The sequence below is a fragment of the Ambystoma mexicanum genome, chromosome 8, assembly GCF_040938575.1.
Source record: "Ambystoma mexicanum isolate Mex_15411 chromosome 8, UKY_AmexF1_1, whole genome shotgun sequence".
Taxonomy (NCBI): Eukaryota; Metazoa; Chordata; class Amphibia; order Caudata; family Ambystomatidae; genus Ambystoma; species Ambystoma mexicanum.
This window is the reverse complement of record NC_090929.1, coordinates 203,457,207-203,475,792: the sequence shown is the minus strand read 5'-3', so window position 1 is coordinate 203,475,792 and position 18,586 is coordinate 203,457,207. Positions and strand designations below refer to the sequence as shown.

At 44.2% G+C, this 18,586-nt stretch overlaps 1 protein-coding gene across 2 annotated transcripts in view; it reads left to right on the top strand.

The window, feature by feature from the left end:
• COL5A1 (collagen type V alpha 1 chain) overlaps positions 1–18,586 on the top strand; it is a 635,679-nt gene that overhangs the window by 537,422 nt on the left and 79,671 nt on the right. For both annotated transcript variants that reach the window (XM_069609606.1, XM_069609605.1), the window contains exons 38-41: positions 4,086–4,139; positions 4,272–4,379; positions 16,650–16,739; positions 16,836–16,889. In XM_069609606.1, coding sequence (XP_069465707.1) covers positions 4,086–4,139; positions 4,272–4,379; positions 16,650–16,739; positions 16,836–16,889 — 306 coding nt within the window. The remainder of the gene's footprint in view (positions 1–4,085; positions 4,140–4,271; positions 4,380–16,649; positions 16,740–16,835; positions 16,890–18,586) is intronic.

The following is an 18,586-nucleotide window of genomic DNA, read 5'->3' as shown; positions in this document are numbered from 1 at the left end:
ACTGGTTGGCGTTGTTGGATCTGCAGGACGCATATTTCCATGTGCCCATCCATCACAGGCTCAGGAGATACCTGAGATTCCTCATAAGGGGCAAATACTACCAATTCAAGGTGCTCCCCTTTGGGGTGACCCTCACTCCATGGGTCTTAACCAAGCTGATGGAAGTAGTAGTGGCGCAACTCTGGAGACCTGGCGTTCATGTGTTGCTATACTTGAACGATTGGCTGATCCGGGGAAAGTTGTTGGAGCAGTTTTCGTCCCACCTAAATGACACCAGTTTGCAAGTGCACAAGCTGGGCTTCCCTGTAAATCTTCAGAAGTTTGCCATGACACCAATTCAAAAGCTCCAGTTCATCGGAGCTTCGAAAGCTCCAGTTCATCAGAGCGGTTCTGGACACTCGGGAGGGTAAGGCTCCCCCCAACACCCGTGAGGAGAGTCACCAGTGTACTACAGATGGTCGAGCTATTCCAAAGCCATGCCAGTTTACCGGCGGCCTCCTTCCTCTGCCTCTTAGGCCTCATGGCTTCCTGCATTTTTCCATGTTACACATGTGACTTCTGCAGTGGCTACTGAGGGGTCAGCAGACACAACATGATGGCTGGGGAACCTTTCTGGCCTCTGTGGCCCCCAGTCAGAGTCAGATTCATCCATGTTATGATCTGCAGTTGAGCGACTATGGTCCTCAATAGAGTGCCAGTGGCATATCAACAGGCTACAGCTGCAAGTGATCAGGCTTGCCCTGAAAGCTTTTGCACCCTCTCTCAAAGGGAAACTCGTGCTGATCATGATGGACAGCACAGTGGCCATGCACTACTTAAACAGACAAAGAGGTGTGGGGTCTCTCCCACTTTGCAGAGAGGCGATGCAGCTATGCTTCTGGATGTTAGAGAACCATATCCCTGTCTCAACAGTCCATCTGGTGGGGACAGAGAACAGGCTGATAGACTCCCGGAGCAGGTAGAGCATGGTCTCACACGAATGGGAAGAGTGCCAGGAAGTTCTTGAGGAGGTCTTTGCTCAGTGAGCTAGATCTGCTTGCCACAGAATCCATCAGGAAGTGCAAGCAGTTCTGCTCGAGGGAATTCCCAGTGAAAGACGCACAGGGGATGCGTTCCTAGTCGAGTTGGGACTTCGACGTCTGCTATGCCTTCCCCCGATCCTTGTCATTCCATGGGCTCTCAGGAGGTTAAGGAGATTCCAAGCCACTGTGATCTTAATCACTCCTGAGGAGAACGTTGTACTCAGAACTCTTGGACTTAGCCATTTGCCTACCTCTCCGGCTACCTCATGGGCCGGACCTCCTATCCCTGTCAGAAGCTCGAGTGTTGCACCCGATGTCCCTGAATCTACATGTGTGGCTCTTGAGAGGATGTGATATGATGATTGGGACCTCTCAGAGGAGGTGCTTGAGGTACTGCAGGCTGCATGCAGACCATCAACAAGATCGCTGTACATGTGCAGATGGAGAAGATTAGAAGCGTGGGGTAGGGAACGCGAGATTGACCCCATCTCTTGACCCATCACTAATCTGTCATTGGCCTTTTCAGGCCTTCAGGTTGCAACAGTCAAAGGATACTTGGCAGCTTTGTCTGTTTTCAGAAGCTCTCCAGATCAAGGTTCTTTATTTACGATCCCGGTTATGACCAATTCCTGAAGGGCCTTCTGAATATGTTTCCACCTGTTTCTTTTGTTTCCCATACCTTAAGTTGGTTCTCACTTTCCTCATGGCGACTCTGCTTGAGCCTTTATATTTTTGACCAGTTAAATTGCTAACGTCAATCACATCTGCCAGCAGGTTCAGCAAGCTACAGGCCTTATCATGCAGGTCTCTATTTCTCCGCTACTTTAAGGAGAAGTTATCGCTAAAGGTGCAGCCAGGGTTTTCGCCCAAGGTTGTTTCAGAATTCCATATTTCACAGGGCATAGACTTGCCCATGTTCTACCCTCCTCCCCAGAGAGGTTGCACAGGGTGGACCCTAAGAGGGTCCTTAGTTTCTAAGCCGAAAGGACAGCAGAGTTCTGGAGAGCTGACAAGCTGTTTGTGGCTTTTTTCTTGTCAAGAAAAGGTTTGGCTCTTTCTAAGCAGACCATATCGAGGTGGATTATACTCTGTATAGTGGAGTGTTACCAACATGCAGGGAAAGAGCCTCTGTCGGGCATCAGAACTCACTTCACTAGGGGTGTAGTGGCCTCTTCTGCACTCCAGAGGGACGTACCGGTTAAAGATATCTGCTTGGCAGCAGCAAGGTCTTCTTTGGACATCTTAACCAATCTTTACTGTTTGGACGTGTCGACTGGGACTGATGGCTGCTTTAGAATAGCGGTGCTACAGAGCTTCCTGGTTTAGGGACTTTCATCCCGCTGCTAGACTTCATAATGCCTCTGGAGTCTATCTGATGAGGAATCAGCAGGAGAATGCAATCCATTGAAAGAGAAGAAGGAGAAATGACTTACCGGTAATGTTCTTTCTATGGATTCGTCTTCAGCAGATTCCTCATCACCCTTTCATTGAGCTATGAAAGTGACTATACTCGTTGATGTCTGACCTTTTTTTGAGAAACGAGGAGATGAGCTATCTATTATTGGACCTCTAGGCCTTTCTTATGTGTTTGTGACCTTCTGCAAATTCTTGCAGCCCTGTTTCTCGTCCTAAAACAAAAGCTCACCTTACATTTTATTTTTGGTATGGCGGTTGTGGCTATTTCTGCCAGTTCTTCAAAATTCCTCTGCAGCAGAACTGCTGAACCCGGGGGGGAAAATGGGTGTAGAACTGAAGTACATAGTATATGTACGATGACCGACGTCACATCCAGTCCACGACCGCTGCAATGAGTCAAGATAGATCGACAGCCGAGGTGCACTACGCCCCCTGTCAAAAGGCTTTCTGAGCAGCTGATGCTGGAAGGGATATCTATCTAATGAGGAATCTGCGGTAGAAGAATCAATAGAAAGAACATTACAGGAAAGTCATTTCTACATCTCTCTTTCCTGACTTAGATCGGTGGTGATCTAGTCAAGGATCGCCGCCAGCACCTACCCTAGTGTATTGGGATTGAGAGATCTACCACATGCCGCCCACTGGTGGTGAAACGTTTCCGAAATCTGCTGCTGCAGGAGAATATATCTTAGATGAGGAATCCGTGGGAGGAACATCCATCAGAAAGAACATTAGCAGAAGTGAGTAATATGTTTGTCTTAAAGTTACAGCTTCTTTTTAGTCAGCTTTTCCCAACCTACTTGCTGACACAGGCTATCCGAACCTGCTCTGAAGGAGCAAGAGTGTGGACTAAGACAGCCTGACTCACCAAGAAGGCAATCTTTCATGTGTGTGTGGTCTCTCTGTCAGAATCTGATACTAGGCAGTCTATCCGGCCCTAGGCATGGCGGCATGAGTTCTACCATTGCAAGGAGTTTGCTTCAATGGAGTATGAGCATTACAGTTTCAAATTCTCAAAGACTGCATGATGAGTTCTATGAAGCCCACCATCGTGCTTCTGATAAAGACTTCAAGAGGAGCTGCACAGGAGCGGTAGTTCACTTCATTATACAGTAGGTATGGAAATTATCCAAAGAAGTCTTCTGAGTAAAACCATTTGACTGAGTGATTACTTAGTATGTGTTAAAATTCATTTGACCGTCGTAAATTGGGCTTCTAAACACACGTGGCTTCGGATATAATGCGGGACAAAATCATTATGCACAATTTGCACTCTCAGATAATCCCCTTACGAAGCACGCCGCTACCCAATACTAAAGCCAAGTACAGACACTGCACGTCCTCATAACATTGGTGTTTGAATGTTTCTTCTTAATGGAAATCCAGAAGCACTACTCCTGTGTTGTCAACCTAAAATATAGTAGAAAGTTATGCACTGATCTTTTAATACCATACATTAATGAAAGGGAAGGCCTTTCTGCTCTTTGCCCTTTCAGGGACTTATCGGGCACTGAACAGCATTGCTGCCAATCATCGAAAGTCCGGTTCATCGAGTGCAGGAGCGCAGGTGGACTGAGCCCTCCCACAGCATAATTGGCATTGTTTTGTATTGCTCTTTAATTGGATGTCTTACTTTTTTTACAACAGGGTTTCCAAGGCAAGACCGGCCCACCTGGTCCACCTGGCGTTGTTGGCCCACAGGTAAGATTTTGGATTCCATTCCACATGAGTCCTGGCTGTTAAACTCTGTTATTACGCCTACACTTGTTTTGGGTCATACACATGAAAGCACAACTCATGCTTAGGTTTTGTGATTCCCTTGTGAATATTTAGGGTCCTACTGGAGAAACTGGTCCAATGGGCGAAAGAGGTCATCCAGGCCCACCAGGTCCTCCAGGTGAACAGGGACTGCCTGGGCTTGCTGGGAAGGAAGGCTCAAAGGTGAGTTTTTTGTTTCAGAAAATCTGTGTCTATCTCAATAATTAATGTATTCTAAAGATCTGTGTTCATCAAGTGTAAAATGCCCTCACTACCATTCAAATACATATGTTTGGATCTGTGTCTGAATATGAAAATTATGGTTTTGGTAGCAGTAGTGTGTTCTCCTAATGGTAAACGTATAGATCTGTTTTTATAGTATGTGTGTGACAATTTGAATAGAGGTTTTAGTTGCTTAGTCTGTATTTTAAAGGTCTAATAAATCTGTCTAAGTTTAATTATTGGTGGTTCTGTGTGGACTCATTATAATGGGATATACTAGACCACTCTCTCCCCCGCTCCTGCGACTACGCCTTGCCGATCTGCTACCTTACTTTGATTGGCTTTGGCTAGTCCTCAGTGTCTCTCTGTTCACGGTTAGGGAGTATTCTCATTTTTGTGCTAATTCCCTGCAAACTTTGAGCTGGACTTTAGGACTTTTTTATTTTAACCCTGGAGTGAGTGAGATCTTTTTACTCACTCTCTCATGTGTTTTGACCTGATTTGGATTACATGTTTCCTTTTTTTTTTGGTGTCTGACAAACTCCATAGGCATCTACTTTTTGTATGGTGACAAACAGCACCTTCAGTGCAATGTCACAGATACATCCTTTAGATTTCTCATAAGGTTTAAATACCTTTTCTTGTGTGAGTTACTGTTCCCAAGAATAGTAACGTGAAATTGACTTTTCTTACCTTTTCTCTTTGTAAGTCCAGCACACCCCATCTTATGTGGAGTACTGGGGGGTTACCTAGTAGTCCCTGATCCTACCTGCTTATGTAACATTTTTTATGTTACCCTCACTACTTTAAATGGCTGGTGGCAGTGGTTTAATTTTCCTAACATTGTGCTTTTCTACTGCAGACTGAAGCCTCTGCTGCAGTATAGCACCCATCGATGACCATGTTTGTCAAAATGGCCCTGGTCTTCTTTTTTCGCCATTTTCTGTTTGTGAGGTCTTTCTTGGGTTTTACTCTGCACGCCAAGCCAGGTTTCAGCCCTTTGTTCATTTAGCCTTTGGCTGGCTCCAGTCCTGAAACCCGCTGAGGAGCCACTGAAACTCTGGTTCCAGTGTGTCTGGAAGGGCAGGAAGTGAGGGAGGTTTTCGAAACTCCCCTGTCCATCGTCTCTAGGTATGCCTGAATGCACCAGTCCTGATTGGCTGGCTGGCTGTCCTTTTAGGACAGCCACCCTGCTGTTTGAGTGACAGCCTAGGCTGTGCATGAATGGGAGAAATCTGCTTGAAAGGCGAGGATTTTGGGACTAGAAGCAGAGTCGACCACTGGGAAGAGCACCCGACGAAGAACCCGTGAACAAAGCTTGCTGCATCCTCCTGGACCTTTGAATTGCCTGGTGAAGCCCTGCTGCTGTGCTAAAACTCCTTTTTCTGATAGACAAGAGAAGCTCCTGAAGGGACGACTTCTTCCCTTGGGTTAGTAGGACCAACTAAGTCCGAGAAGAACTCCACTGGGCCATCTCCCCCTACTGGCTGTACTTCTTTTCTGCTGCAGGAACCGAGTGCCAGGGGTCGAGAAATCTGTAGTCGAGTGCAACGTCTGCAATCCAGCCAGAAGCTCTTGGAGTCTCCTAAGGACCCTCCAGAAGCAGGACAACCAGAGCTTGGGTCCCCTCACCAGAGTGCAGGACTCAAGGAGTGAAGGAAGCCCAACCGGTATCCAAGGTCTGCAGTGGTGCTGTTTACCACGCACTGAAACAGTAAAGTGTCCCTGATCCAAAAAGAGCCGTAGCTGCTGCTGACCTCCAAATTGCTGCTGCAGGAGTCCTCCAGACATCCTCCCTCTTGTCCCCATGCCTGAGGCTCAGGAACCCAGGATCTGCATCGCTGCAACAGGACAGAAGCCAGCTGGGCCACTCTTTTTCAAACCAGAGGTACTGTTAAGACTTGGGGTACTTACCTCTGTGTCTTTAGCTTTGCTCTTCTCAGTTGAGACCTGCAATAGCTACTTTTGTTAGAGTTGATTTCAGCTCTACCCTCCACAAGTGTAATAGTTTGTGACCCTACAGTGATTTTCTACAAAACTCTCTAACTATGTGCAGGACGTTTATTAACTACAAAGTGCCTCAGCTCCATAGATTGTGCTCCAATTGACTTTGGCTGTCCTGGATCCCTGCAGACTCTTCTAGTCCATTGAATTTGATATTTTCTGTCCCTCAGAGGTGATAACCTGTGTTTAGATTGTTATTGCTGGGAAAGGTTTGGTCTAGACTTAATTGGAGGATTTAAGTATACTCACATACCCATATAACCTGTTAACCTTTTTCCTTCCTTTAACCTTTCTTTTCTGCAACCTCGGAATCTGCAGTGTACTAGTGATATATAAATGCAATTTCTGTACTTGTGAATGAAGTCACCTCCGGGTGTAGGAAGTGTGTAAAAATCATCTCTAAAGAGTATCTACTAAGCTTATGCTGATTCTGGAAAAGTATTTTAAAGTATATTTGATTGTTACATATTTTGCCATGTTTAAAGACGTCTTGTCAGCTCCTGTTTCTTTTTGCTGGGAGGTCTGGGTTACTGGTGACTACTCCAAGGGTTTTCAAGTCATTACCCAACTGAACTCTCCCAGGTACTTCAGATTGCACACTAACAGGAATTCATAGTCATGTTATTGCACTGGACGAGGGCTGGCAAAATAGGAACCATTTGGATAGGGCCTCCAGCAAGTTTAAGTTTGGGTGCCTTAGCTACATCCTCAGGTTTGAAGAACCTTTCATCAACCAGTGTAATGCTGGCCCCAGTGTCTCAGATGGCAGTTAGCCTCCTGGCCATCTACAAGTACACTGTCCTTATAATATTCTTTTGTGTTGTCAGTTATGGTGTTATACACATCTATATTCTGTTGTTCCCACAGACCCAAGGACACTAAAGAAACACTAGCTTGAACAACAATGGGGTCATCAGCCAGTAAGTGAAAGTGAGCACCTGTCATTGGAGCTTCCTCCTCAAGAGTGAAATCTAAGGAGACAGTGTGGACCCCTGAAGGTTTACCCATGCATCTGGGATTCGCTTTCACACTATTATCAGACCCACAAACCACACATTTACTATAGCTCAGGGGCAGCGTGCTCGCCTTGGAAGCAAGACGGCACAGAGCAACACAGTTTTGATCCCCGGGTCCGCGCTTAGAAACCTCTGGGTATTAAGCGCGTTATGAATAACCTATCATATCATATATCATATCAAAGCTTTTCTGGAATTAAGGTTTCTGGTAACCTCCCTCATTTCCCATGGAATGTACCCTTATGGTTTTTGTCGCCCTCTAGGTGGTGGAGGATTAGAATTTTCTTTACTATCTTCTTGTGCTTTTTTCCCTCATTCTTTTTTTGAGTTGCCCCAGAATCCTTATGAGTGGCCCTGTTGGCTACCTATAAGTCAGCAGCTTGAGCTAGTCTCTTGGATGAAGTTCCTTAAAGTCAGCCAGGTGCTGTCTCATGTCAAGAGAGCAGGCATGGCAAATAGTCTCTAGTAAACACACATTTCTCATTCCTTCAAAGGAGTTTACTTTGTTACCCTTAACTCAACCATCTAAGTTTTTCAGGCATTCACAAACCCAGGTAGCCCAAGCGGTACCATAATGCTTTTTAGAAGTCTTCCCAAATCTGGCAATATGAGTCTGTTTGACTAGCCCATAATCTTTTCTGTCAGTAGCATTCAACTCCATAATAGCATCACAACCTTTCTGGGGGAGCCTAGACATGATCCATGTAACTAAATCATTTCCACAAATATTTTGCAAACCGTAAGTGAATTCAAATGTACTCAACCAATCCAACACATCAAGTTTAGGATCATACATACTTACAGCCTCTTTTGGTAGGCAAGGTCTCTTGGTACTAGTAGATAGAGAAGACCCATTAAAGAAAGCAGAATTAAGGGACATCTTTTTCATATTATACTCATGCTGCATTTCCCTCTCTCTGAGTCTTCTCTCCTTGTCTTTTTCACATACTGTACTGCAAGTTTCTTAAATTTCCGGTTCCAGTCTCATTCTTTCAAGTGAGAGATATTCTGGGCTTATATTGTGACCCACAGTGTCGTGATAGGAGTCTGTTAAATTGCAGGAGCAGGATGAAGAGAAGAGTGACTCACTCCTTGAGGATCCTCCTCACCTTCTGACCCATTTGGCAGATTGGAGCTAAGCTCTAAACTATGATAGTCATCAATTTCTTCCATATGAATGTTGGGAGTATGGGTTATGGGCCTACTCCCAGGGTTCTGGTGATTTTACAATTTTGTAATCTACCCACTTTTCCTTCCCTTTAAACTCAGTCCCCTTGTTCTACATACATCTTTAAACTATTCCATTGTAACTGCAGTAAGGGACTGTTGATTAAAATTATCAATTGTTGGCATTATTTTGTTACAAGTATACTTTTTTTTTTTGGAGCTAGCCTTTTGGATGGTTTATTTGGGCACAAGTACAACTAATAGTCACTGTATCCACTTTAAACCAGTCCCACCGCTGCCACCAGTGTTAGGTAAGAATTAGTGCAGTCCAACTAGTGTGGAACTACACAAGACATATCTCTTTGTATTGGGTAACCCACCTTTTAGTATAGGCCTGTACTACACACGTTGGTAGTGTGACTGAGCAGCCAGACTTATCTCAAGACGGGTGATGTGAGCTGTAGAGCTGTACAATGGAATCAGTAAATACAGGTTTCTGAGTAAGCACTTGCACACTTAAAAGTTATAGTATAAATATGTATTTATATATTCACAAAGATATTTAAAGTATTCTTTAAAAATCAGTAACTAGCAGTAACATTAATCCCAAGTTAGGATTCAATTCAAAAAGTGAACAATAAAGTGGGTGAGTAATTCTTCCATATGTTAAACATTTTCCAGCCCCAAGGGTGACGTCATTTGAGGTCAGTATAACACTTATTTTGTATCACCTTTGCAGTATTGGGTTATGAAGGAGGGAAAGTTTAGGGTTAGATGAGAACATGCTGGTATTCTATAAAAGCCGATAGAATCTCCCACAGGGATGTAGGCAGTCTTTTATCCCAGCAATAATAGTGTTCAACAGTTAAAACCTGTAAGGGAACAAGCATTGCCAAAGCCACTGGGTTCAGAAGAGGGCCTTTAGCGCGCCGTAACAGCCAAAGTAAATGAGCCAGTACAAAAATCGGATGCTCTCTTCTTAGAAAATGTCTTTAAATTGTCAGTAGTTCAAATAGAAAATCACAGCAACTCAAGAGGAGTCACCTTGAAGAAGTACAAGCTGAAAGACCAGTGCAGGTGAGTTGATGTCAACTCGGAATAGGGTAAAATAGCACTCCCCAAGGTAGGAAGCACCCCTAATAGCAAAAGGTTGATGTACCCAAGCCTCACAGTACCTGTGAACTGAAGAATTTGTTCTAGCTGGATGCCTTCGGGTTGCAGTGCAGCAGACCCTTGATCCTGGTCCTTGGTTGTGGCGACGAAATGGAGGACGTCTGGCAGGCTCCTGCAGCAGCACTCAAGGGAGGGACTTGGCAGTAATGGATTCTCCTGGATTCAGCGGCTCTTTGTTGTTTTGGTGCATTTTTCTCAGCGCCAAAGAAGAATGAACAGCTTTGGTTAGAAATTCCTCGATCCCTCCGTCCTGGACTCTGGTAAGGTGACTCTGGATGACGATTTCCTGCTTCTGTAGGGTCCTCTGAATGTCCAGGAGGTTTTAGCTGTATTTGCGCTTTGGAAGACAATGCACTCACAAATGGTCAGTGGTCCCCAGATATGGGGATTCTGCAGCCTTGGAAAGTCACAGCAAGTCGGGGGTTGTGCCAAAATAAAGTTTTTCTTGAGGCTAGTTGGTCCCACCAGCCTAAAAGAGGAAGTCATCCCGTACAGGTCTTCCCAGTCGAAATGAAAACAGGGTCAGCACAGCAGCAGGGCTTCACCAGGCACTTCACGGTCCAGGCGAGTGCTGCTGGCATCTCTTAACATCTTCTTTGTCAGATGTTGTCCTCCAGTGGTCGTCTCTGCCTATAGTCCCAAAAACCTTGCCTTTTAAGCAAGTTCACATTCATTCACATCCCTAGGCTGTCAATCACCCAATAGGGTGGCTGTCCTAGAGGACAGCCAGCCCGCCAATCAGAACTGGTTTCACTCAGGCCTTCATTAAGCTCATGTCAGTGGTGGCAGCATTGCTGTGCCTAAAAGAGATTAATCTATATCCCTATTTGGATGACTGGCTAATCAGAGCCGAGTCTGCCTCCTGCAGCATCTTCTCAACTTCATGTATTCACTGAGTCTGTCAGTCAATATAAAGAAATCCACCCTCATTCCAACTCAGAGATTAGAGTTCATAGGTTTCCTATGGGCTCAGTATTAGACAAAGTCTTCCCAACAGAAACACGAGCAAACGATGTCCTGGAGACAGTAGCCCTGGTCTTGTCTCACACTCAAATGACTGCATGGTGGTTTCTGTGTCTGTTGGGCCTGATGGTGTCCTTTCCTCTACTGGTACCATAGCCAGGTAGTGGATGTGTCACACCCAACTACATCTGGCAGCAAATTGCATTTAGATCTGCAACCCCCTAATAAATTCCGGACTAGCTCCACCAGGATCTTCTGTGATGGGCAGATCAGAAGTACCTCCTGACAGGCACATCTTTCTAGTATCTACCTCACTAGTTCACCATCGAAAAAAAGTTTTCCCTATTGGGGTGGGAAGCAACCTTGGGTGATTTCCAGATCACGGCATGTGCAACCACGAGAATTTTTGGCAGCACATAAATATCCTGGAATTCAACACTGCGTCCTGGCCTTGCAGGCGTTCTTGTCAGTGATAAAGAACTCCAATGTCCTTCTACTGATTGACAACGTTGTGGAAATGTTCTTCGTCAACAAGAAGCAGGGGGGCACTAGATATGTGAAATTATGTGCTCTGTCAGTGTGCCTGTGGGAGGGGGCTCTAAGCAACCACATAGTGCTACAAGTGGCTCATTTAGCGTGAACAGACAATGTTCAAGTGGACAAGCTAAGCAGGAGAACTTTCACTAAGTAAAAATGGGAGCAAAACAAACAGATCCTTTGGGCCATCTTTACCTCCAGGGATCTCCCTCTGGTGGATTAGTTTGTGATGGAACTGAATAGCCAATCTCATCATTATACCTTGTGGAAGGGCAGAGGGAAAAGTCACTGGGAGATGCATCATCAATCTCATGAAACAACCTATGCGTTTCCCACTTCCTGTGATCCTGAGAGTCTTGCAGAAGCTCATCGCCTCAATCACTGCAAAGTTCTCCCGAAAGCCCCCATTGGCTGCCAAGGCACTGGTTCTCTGACCTGCTTATGGCAAGTGGACCACTTCTCATTCTCCTCCTCCTTTGGGCCAGCTTTGCCAGCAGGGGGAAGGTACTACATCCTTGCCCAGAATCGCTTACTATGGCACTCTGGCACCTGAAAATGTAATCTATGGTCACTTGGGTGTATCTGACGATAGCCTTGAGGTAATGGGGGCATCCAGGAAACCTTCACCTCGACAAATTTTAAGGGAAAATGGCTTCAATTTTGCCATTGGATGTTGCGAAAGTCAAACGATCCCCAACATGAATCTTTAGATGACATCTGTTCCTTCTTGGCAACTCTTGTTCATTCACAAGTCTCATCATACAGAAAATATATGATGGCTATGGGGCATACCTCTCAAATAACGACAGGCTTGTGTCCTTTGCCAATCCAGTAATTTAGCAACCTTCCAGGAGACTTTGCATCTATTTCCCGTGACGACCTATAGCAAACTGTAATCTGAATTTTCTCTTACATGGTTACGTGGAAAACAGCTCTTTTTGTGGTAATTACATTGACTCGTCGTATCAATGAACTATAGGCTCTACCTGTCGAGGAACCGTATCTCACACTTCACAGAGAGAAAGTATTTTTACTGACCCACCCTTTATTCTTGCCAAAGGTGGTCTCAGATTTCCATATAAACCAGGAAATTACTTTACCGGTCTTCTTTCCAGAAACACAGACAGAAGCCGATCGGAAATGCTATTGCTTGGATGTTTGAAGTGCCTTGAGGTTTTATCTCGAGAGGACTAACCCTCACATGCCTCGGACAGACTGTCACAATCTGTAGGGTACAGCAAGGCAAGCAAGTGCCAAAAGTCACTATAGCAACATGGATAGACTCATGCATTTCCCATGCATACCAGGTACAAGGCAAGGTTGCCCTCAAGGCCTTTGTGCTCACTTGACGAGTGCAAAGGGCAGGGCCATAGCTTTACAGCATCATATGCCCTTAGAGAACCAATGCAAGGCAGTGACGTGTGCCCCCCTTCAACTTTCTGTAAACAGTATGTGCTGGATTCCAGTTCCAGGGCTGACACCTTATTTGGACAAGCAATCCCAAGGAATAATTTTTAAACTGGGGGTCAGAGTAGTGTTGTGTATCTACGAGTAAGGTAATGTTACTCACTATAGTGACTATTGTACTTTTAGTCCAATGTCCCCTTACAACTTGTGGTCCTCTCAGCGGTTTAGGAACTATGGGGAAGGAGTGCGGGAGGCGAGGAATACGGCGTGGTCGAATTACGCTCACATGATTTGCCTTCAGTCCCTACATTCTTAAAGGGGAAGTGAGCTTGGGTTGCTATGGCTCCAATCCCGTCGCTGCTACTCTATACTCCATGAGAATGGAGGAATGGGAACAATAGGAGAATAGTAGTCACTATGGTGAGTAACCTTTCCTGTTTCTGTCATTTGCCAACGAAAAAGTTATGCTTCGATTTAAACCCTCCTTCCTACCTAAAGTGGTTTCAGATTTGCCCCTAAAACAGAAAATACACAGACTAGTTTTCTTTCCACCTTTGCATCAACTTAAAGTTGAGGAAAGCTTTTCGCAGATTGCACAACATGGATCTTCAATTTCACTTGTCAAGAACTAATGAGTACATATTAGATTATCAACTTTTCATTGGATTCTCAGATCATTTAAAGGGCAGAACCATTTACAATTACAGAGCACACAATCTGCTGGTGGATTGTGTTCTCCATTAACACCTGTTTGGGGCTGGCCTACAAAGAAGTACCCGTCCGCCACAGAGCCTATTCTACAAGAGGAGAGGTGGCTACTTCTGCCTTGCAAAGATGGATTTCTTAGCAGATATTTGGCAGGCAGCCATTTGGCCTTCACTCCTTACCTACAGCGAACACTACCACTTCAATTTCTTGTCTGGTGAGGATATTATGGTGGGCAGATCATGTTTCAAAACGTCTTACTATAGTGCCTCTATTGTCATCTCCTTGTCTTCTTGTTGGTCAAGTAGGTAGTTTCGGGAGACATCCAAAAAGTGAGGAATCTGTTGAAGAAATGTATCTATTAGAAGAACAAATTGCTTAACTTCAGTAATGGTCTTTCCGAAGGATATGTTATGTTATGTGCTCGTTTGTAACGCGCTGATACCCCGCAGGCATCAGGGCGCGGGAATGTCCAAAAGTAACCTAATGCGCATGATATTGTTTGATTACCAGAGGCGGCAGAGATAAGGGGTTATCATTGGAAGAGGTGAGTTTTCAGAAATGTCTGGAATCTCAGGTAATTCTCTTCTTGCCGTAGTATTAGTGGCAAGTTGTTCCAGCATTTTGCTGCCTTGACTGGGAAGGATTTTCCCGCCCTTGCACACGTTTTACTCTAGGGATGTTCAGATAAGCTTTATCTTCTGATCTAAGGTGTCTTTGAGGCCAGTACAGTGAGAACTGTTTCTTAAAATATCTCGGAGCTTCTCTATACAAGCATCTGTGCACTATGGTCATTGCCTTGAAGTATACTCTCTCCTCCACCTAGCCAATCAAGGGATATTCTCCCCGTTGTGACATGCTCCCTTTTTTCGATGCTCTTAATGATTGGAACTGCATCATTTTCCATGACCTGACACTTCTGTATATCCCTCTTTGTGGCTCCTATCAGTAGGGCGTTACCATAGTCAAGGTGTGACAGGATAACCGCTCTTGCTATGGTTGCTGCGTTTGTCTCATTAATAAATGGCCTTATGGCTCTCATAAGACGCATGTAATAGGTATTGTTTTTCTGCAGGTAGTTAACCTGGGCCTCAGATCCCACGGATGGTTCCACAATCATCCCTAGGGTTTGTACATAAGGCATCACAGGGATTTTGGCCTATTTGATGGTGAAGGCCTGGTAATCTGTCCCTAGCTTGGATCTGGCCTGTTGTGTCCCAAAAATCATAAGTTCGGTTTTCGTGTTATTGAGACACATCCAGTGACGTTGCATCCAGTTGTCAATGATGTGGTAGACCTCTAATATTTTTGCGCTCTGCGTGCTATATTCTACCTTGAGTTAAAAAATGAGCTGCGTGTCATCAGCGTAGTTAAAAAACATGCCGATTTGTTCCAAGAGCTTACATAGACTTCTCATGTATAAATTGAAAAGCAGATGTGACAGGCTTGCACCCTGGGGGACACCATACAGGATGGACGCATCCTCTGAAAATGTGTCACCCCAGTGGATCTTGGCACTCCTGTCTTTCAAAAATGATGCTAGCCATTCCAGCGAATAAGGCATGCAACCAGCTATTTTTGCCATTGCCTCCTGCAGGAGCTGGTGGTTTACCAAATCAAATGCTGCACTGAGGTCCAGTACCATGAGTATGCCTGTATTGCCCTTATCTATCAGGTCTAGCATGTAAGTCTGGAGATCAAGCATGGCCGATTCTGTGCTGTGAGAGGCTTGAAAGCCTGATTGCTGTTCGTGTAGTAGATTCCGATCTTCTACAAGCTTTTTTAGTTGATTCTGAGCAATTTTGTCAAGGGTCTCAGATTACTGGGTTCTTTCGGATCCAGCCCTGGTTTCTTCACTAAGGGGGTAATAGTTACCTTCTTAATTTCCTTTGGCACTACCCCTTCCCTGAAAGAGGCGTTTACATTCTTTATCAATACTGGGGCAAACATTTCTTTATTATCTTTATGATTTTAGAGGGCAGAATTTTCTCAGCGCATGATGTGGGTTTCATTTTAGCCAAGATTCTACATAGTTCCTCCTCGGACGTAGGATAGGAGAGAAGCTAAAACCCTCTCTTCCTTCCAAATTACTTATTTCAACTGGGAAGATGGGGGGGCTCTCCCTCTCTTCTGGCTGTGATGATGTTATATCGAGCCTTAGAGATCTTAGTAGCAAAAACTTCTTGTACCCTGTCACACTCTTCCCTAGTAGGAGTATGTGGAGGGGAAAGTGATTTAGGCTTTTCTATCCCTTTAAGTATTCCAAAAATTTAGCAAGATGCGTTAGTCGCTGCCTCTATTTCTTTGTTATAGTAGTTCTTCTTAGCTTCCCTAATGCCTTTCCTGTAGCTTTGATCAGCACTTTTCCAGTTTTCTTTATTAGCTAAAGTTGGATTTTGGCGCCATGATGTTTTCCTTGCCTCTCTTCTCCTGTTTAAGTTTATTTAATTCTTCACAGTACCATGTCTGGTGGTTGCTATTTTTTCACACCAGGTTGTTTATGATATGATATGATACGTACATTTTATGTATATGATACATCTTCCCATATAATCCTCATTTCCGTTCCACCTACCCTACTAAATTGTATCTATTACTCTAGTTGGACTTTTTGCATTTGCCCCTTTTGTTCACATTCATCGAGTGACTGGTCTGTAATACCTCATGATTGTCCGCATAGATCGGCAGAACTGGGGAAAATGGCGCTAGTGACTCATGGCATATGTGTGCATGACGTCACTTCCTTTATGGTTCATTGCCAATGAACAGTGATGCATCCGCAGTCAGAGCGGCTTGGCACCATCTGATGACTGAAAGATTCTGCAGCTGACTGTGTCAGGAATGGACTTCAAAAGATGAGCAATCTGTAGCGGGATTTAACCTACCCATCAGAGAGAATGTTACTGAAGGTAAGTAATTTGTTAATTTGGTATGGCGACCAAGACAGCTCTTCTTTTAGACCCTCCATTACTCTTGAGACACCAAGCATTGACTCAGGAAATTTTAATATCTACTGATTGGTACCTGTCATGTGTTTTTTTCAGAGATTGTATACTTAATAAGCAATGATGTGAAAGAAAATTAACCTAGTGAAAGAATAAGAGGAAAGATTTGGGGTAATAGACAAAAGCTAATGGTTAAGAACCTTTTAAGAGATTTGATTATCACTAATATGCATCTTGTAGGGAGCACCAATATTTTTGTTTAAAAAAAAAAAAGAAATTCAATCCACCAGACATACGTTTTTTGGCTATTTCAGGGGGATCCTGGTCCCGCAGGTTTGCCCGGAAAAGATGGTCCTCCAGGATTGAGAGGGTTCTCTGGTGAAAGAGGTCTTCCTGGTCCCATTGTAAGTAACAGTCTTCCATTTCATTGATTTGTTTCTGAGAGTTGTTGTCTATTGGCTTTGATTGATAACTCTAATGTCTCTTTTGCTTACTTTCAGGGTGCAGTTGGATTGAAAGGAAATGAAGGACCACCTGGTCCACCTGGCCCAGCAGTAAGTAAGATATTTTATTCATTGGGTTGAAATATGGTTTGTTTGAGGGCATTCCTAAGCGTTGGTGACCACCCAAAGCACCTGGCTAGATGCTATACTCTGGTCAGGTCTTGCATATAACAACCCTAGTGAATGTTTATTTCTAAAATTAAGCTCTGGGGTTCTTGCAGGTGGGAAGGAGCCCATAGTCTGCAAGTGAAAACGTGTGCATGAAGATAGACCATTATGATAAATAACATCTTTTAATAGATAAAAGCCTTATCTCTCACAAGAGATAGGACCTCTTGCCAAGGAACACATCTCACTATTCACCATAAACACATCCCCCACGATATGGTTAGAACTCACCCTGACCCCAATGATGGAATAGGCCTCACCAGGAGCCATCATTAATGGAGTAGATCTTGCCATGAAACATTTATTGGAATAATGTATCCTTAAGCCCACATCATTAAGAAGTAGATCTCACCATGCTCCTCTACCATACAATATACATTTGCATTAGCCCTTGCCTTAAAATCTACACCATGACCCTTCATCATCTATGAAAATACCTCAACAAGACTCCCTCATCTGAAATAGACCACACAATGATGCTCACCTTGGAATAACTCTCACCGTGCCGTTTAAATATGCAATAGATAGCAGCGTGAAATTATGCCAAGGAAAATATCTCACTATCCCCATAGAAGAGACATTGCCTTGGAAGAGAACTGATTCTGTGATTATCAGGATGCAATGGGGTGTATCATGATTATCCTATATTGAATTAGTTTTCATTGTAGTCATCATCCTGGAAGAGATCTCAACATGAATACTCCAATGATAAGCACCTCACCATGGTTAACACTGTGAATGGGACCTCACTGTGGTAACCGAAGAGGATACAACCTCACCACATCCTTCAATATACAAAATGCCTCATTATGCAATAATGTTAGGAGGTTTTCAGAAGTCCTTTGGTTAGGGCTTGCGAAGACATAAGTGCAGCATTTCCACCAGGTTTATCCTTAACTTTTACAATGGTCATGTGGCTGAGCCTACTGGCTTCACCCTCTGGAGAGTGAAGGGTGGAAAGAAAGATGATAAGGAAAGTGCACACAGTAATATAACCTAAACTATGTAGTCTATATAACAGATGTGGTCCACCTACAAAAATGTAGCTGCTAAAAATCAGGTATGAATGTTAAAAACAGCAAACAAATGTCTACAAGACACACAGTATGCTTTAAAGCAGAAAGGCAACACCATTACAAACGTAGAGGTACTTTTAGCAACCTGGGGAACAGTTTTAAAGTGTCTGAAACATTCCTCCATAGGGCAATATGGGACAAAGCACATTTTAGCAAAAGGTAAGTGAATTTTACCAGTGACTGCAGAAGTGACAACATTCAAGTTTGTGATGATAGGATATCCTTACACAACAACCTGACCCAGTTTCAATGACCAAAGACCCTTTCAGAGGAAGGCAGCATCTGAAATCAATGAAAGAAAGAAACAAGACAAGTCACATTGGCAGTAGCTGGGCAGGTGATTTGCAGGTGAAGCTCTATCGCTTATAGGATGGCCACTGGTGATGGATTCGGAAGGCAAAAGACCCCAAAAATGTTGACCAGGCTGCTGACGAAGTATGTTGAAAAGACCTACAGAAACCAGTAGCAGGGATCAATTCTGGTATCTGGTTTCCCTTGGTCGCA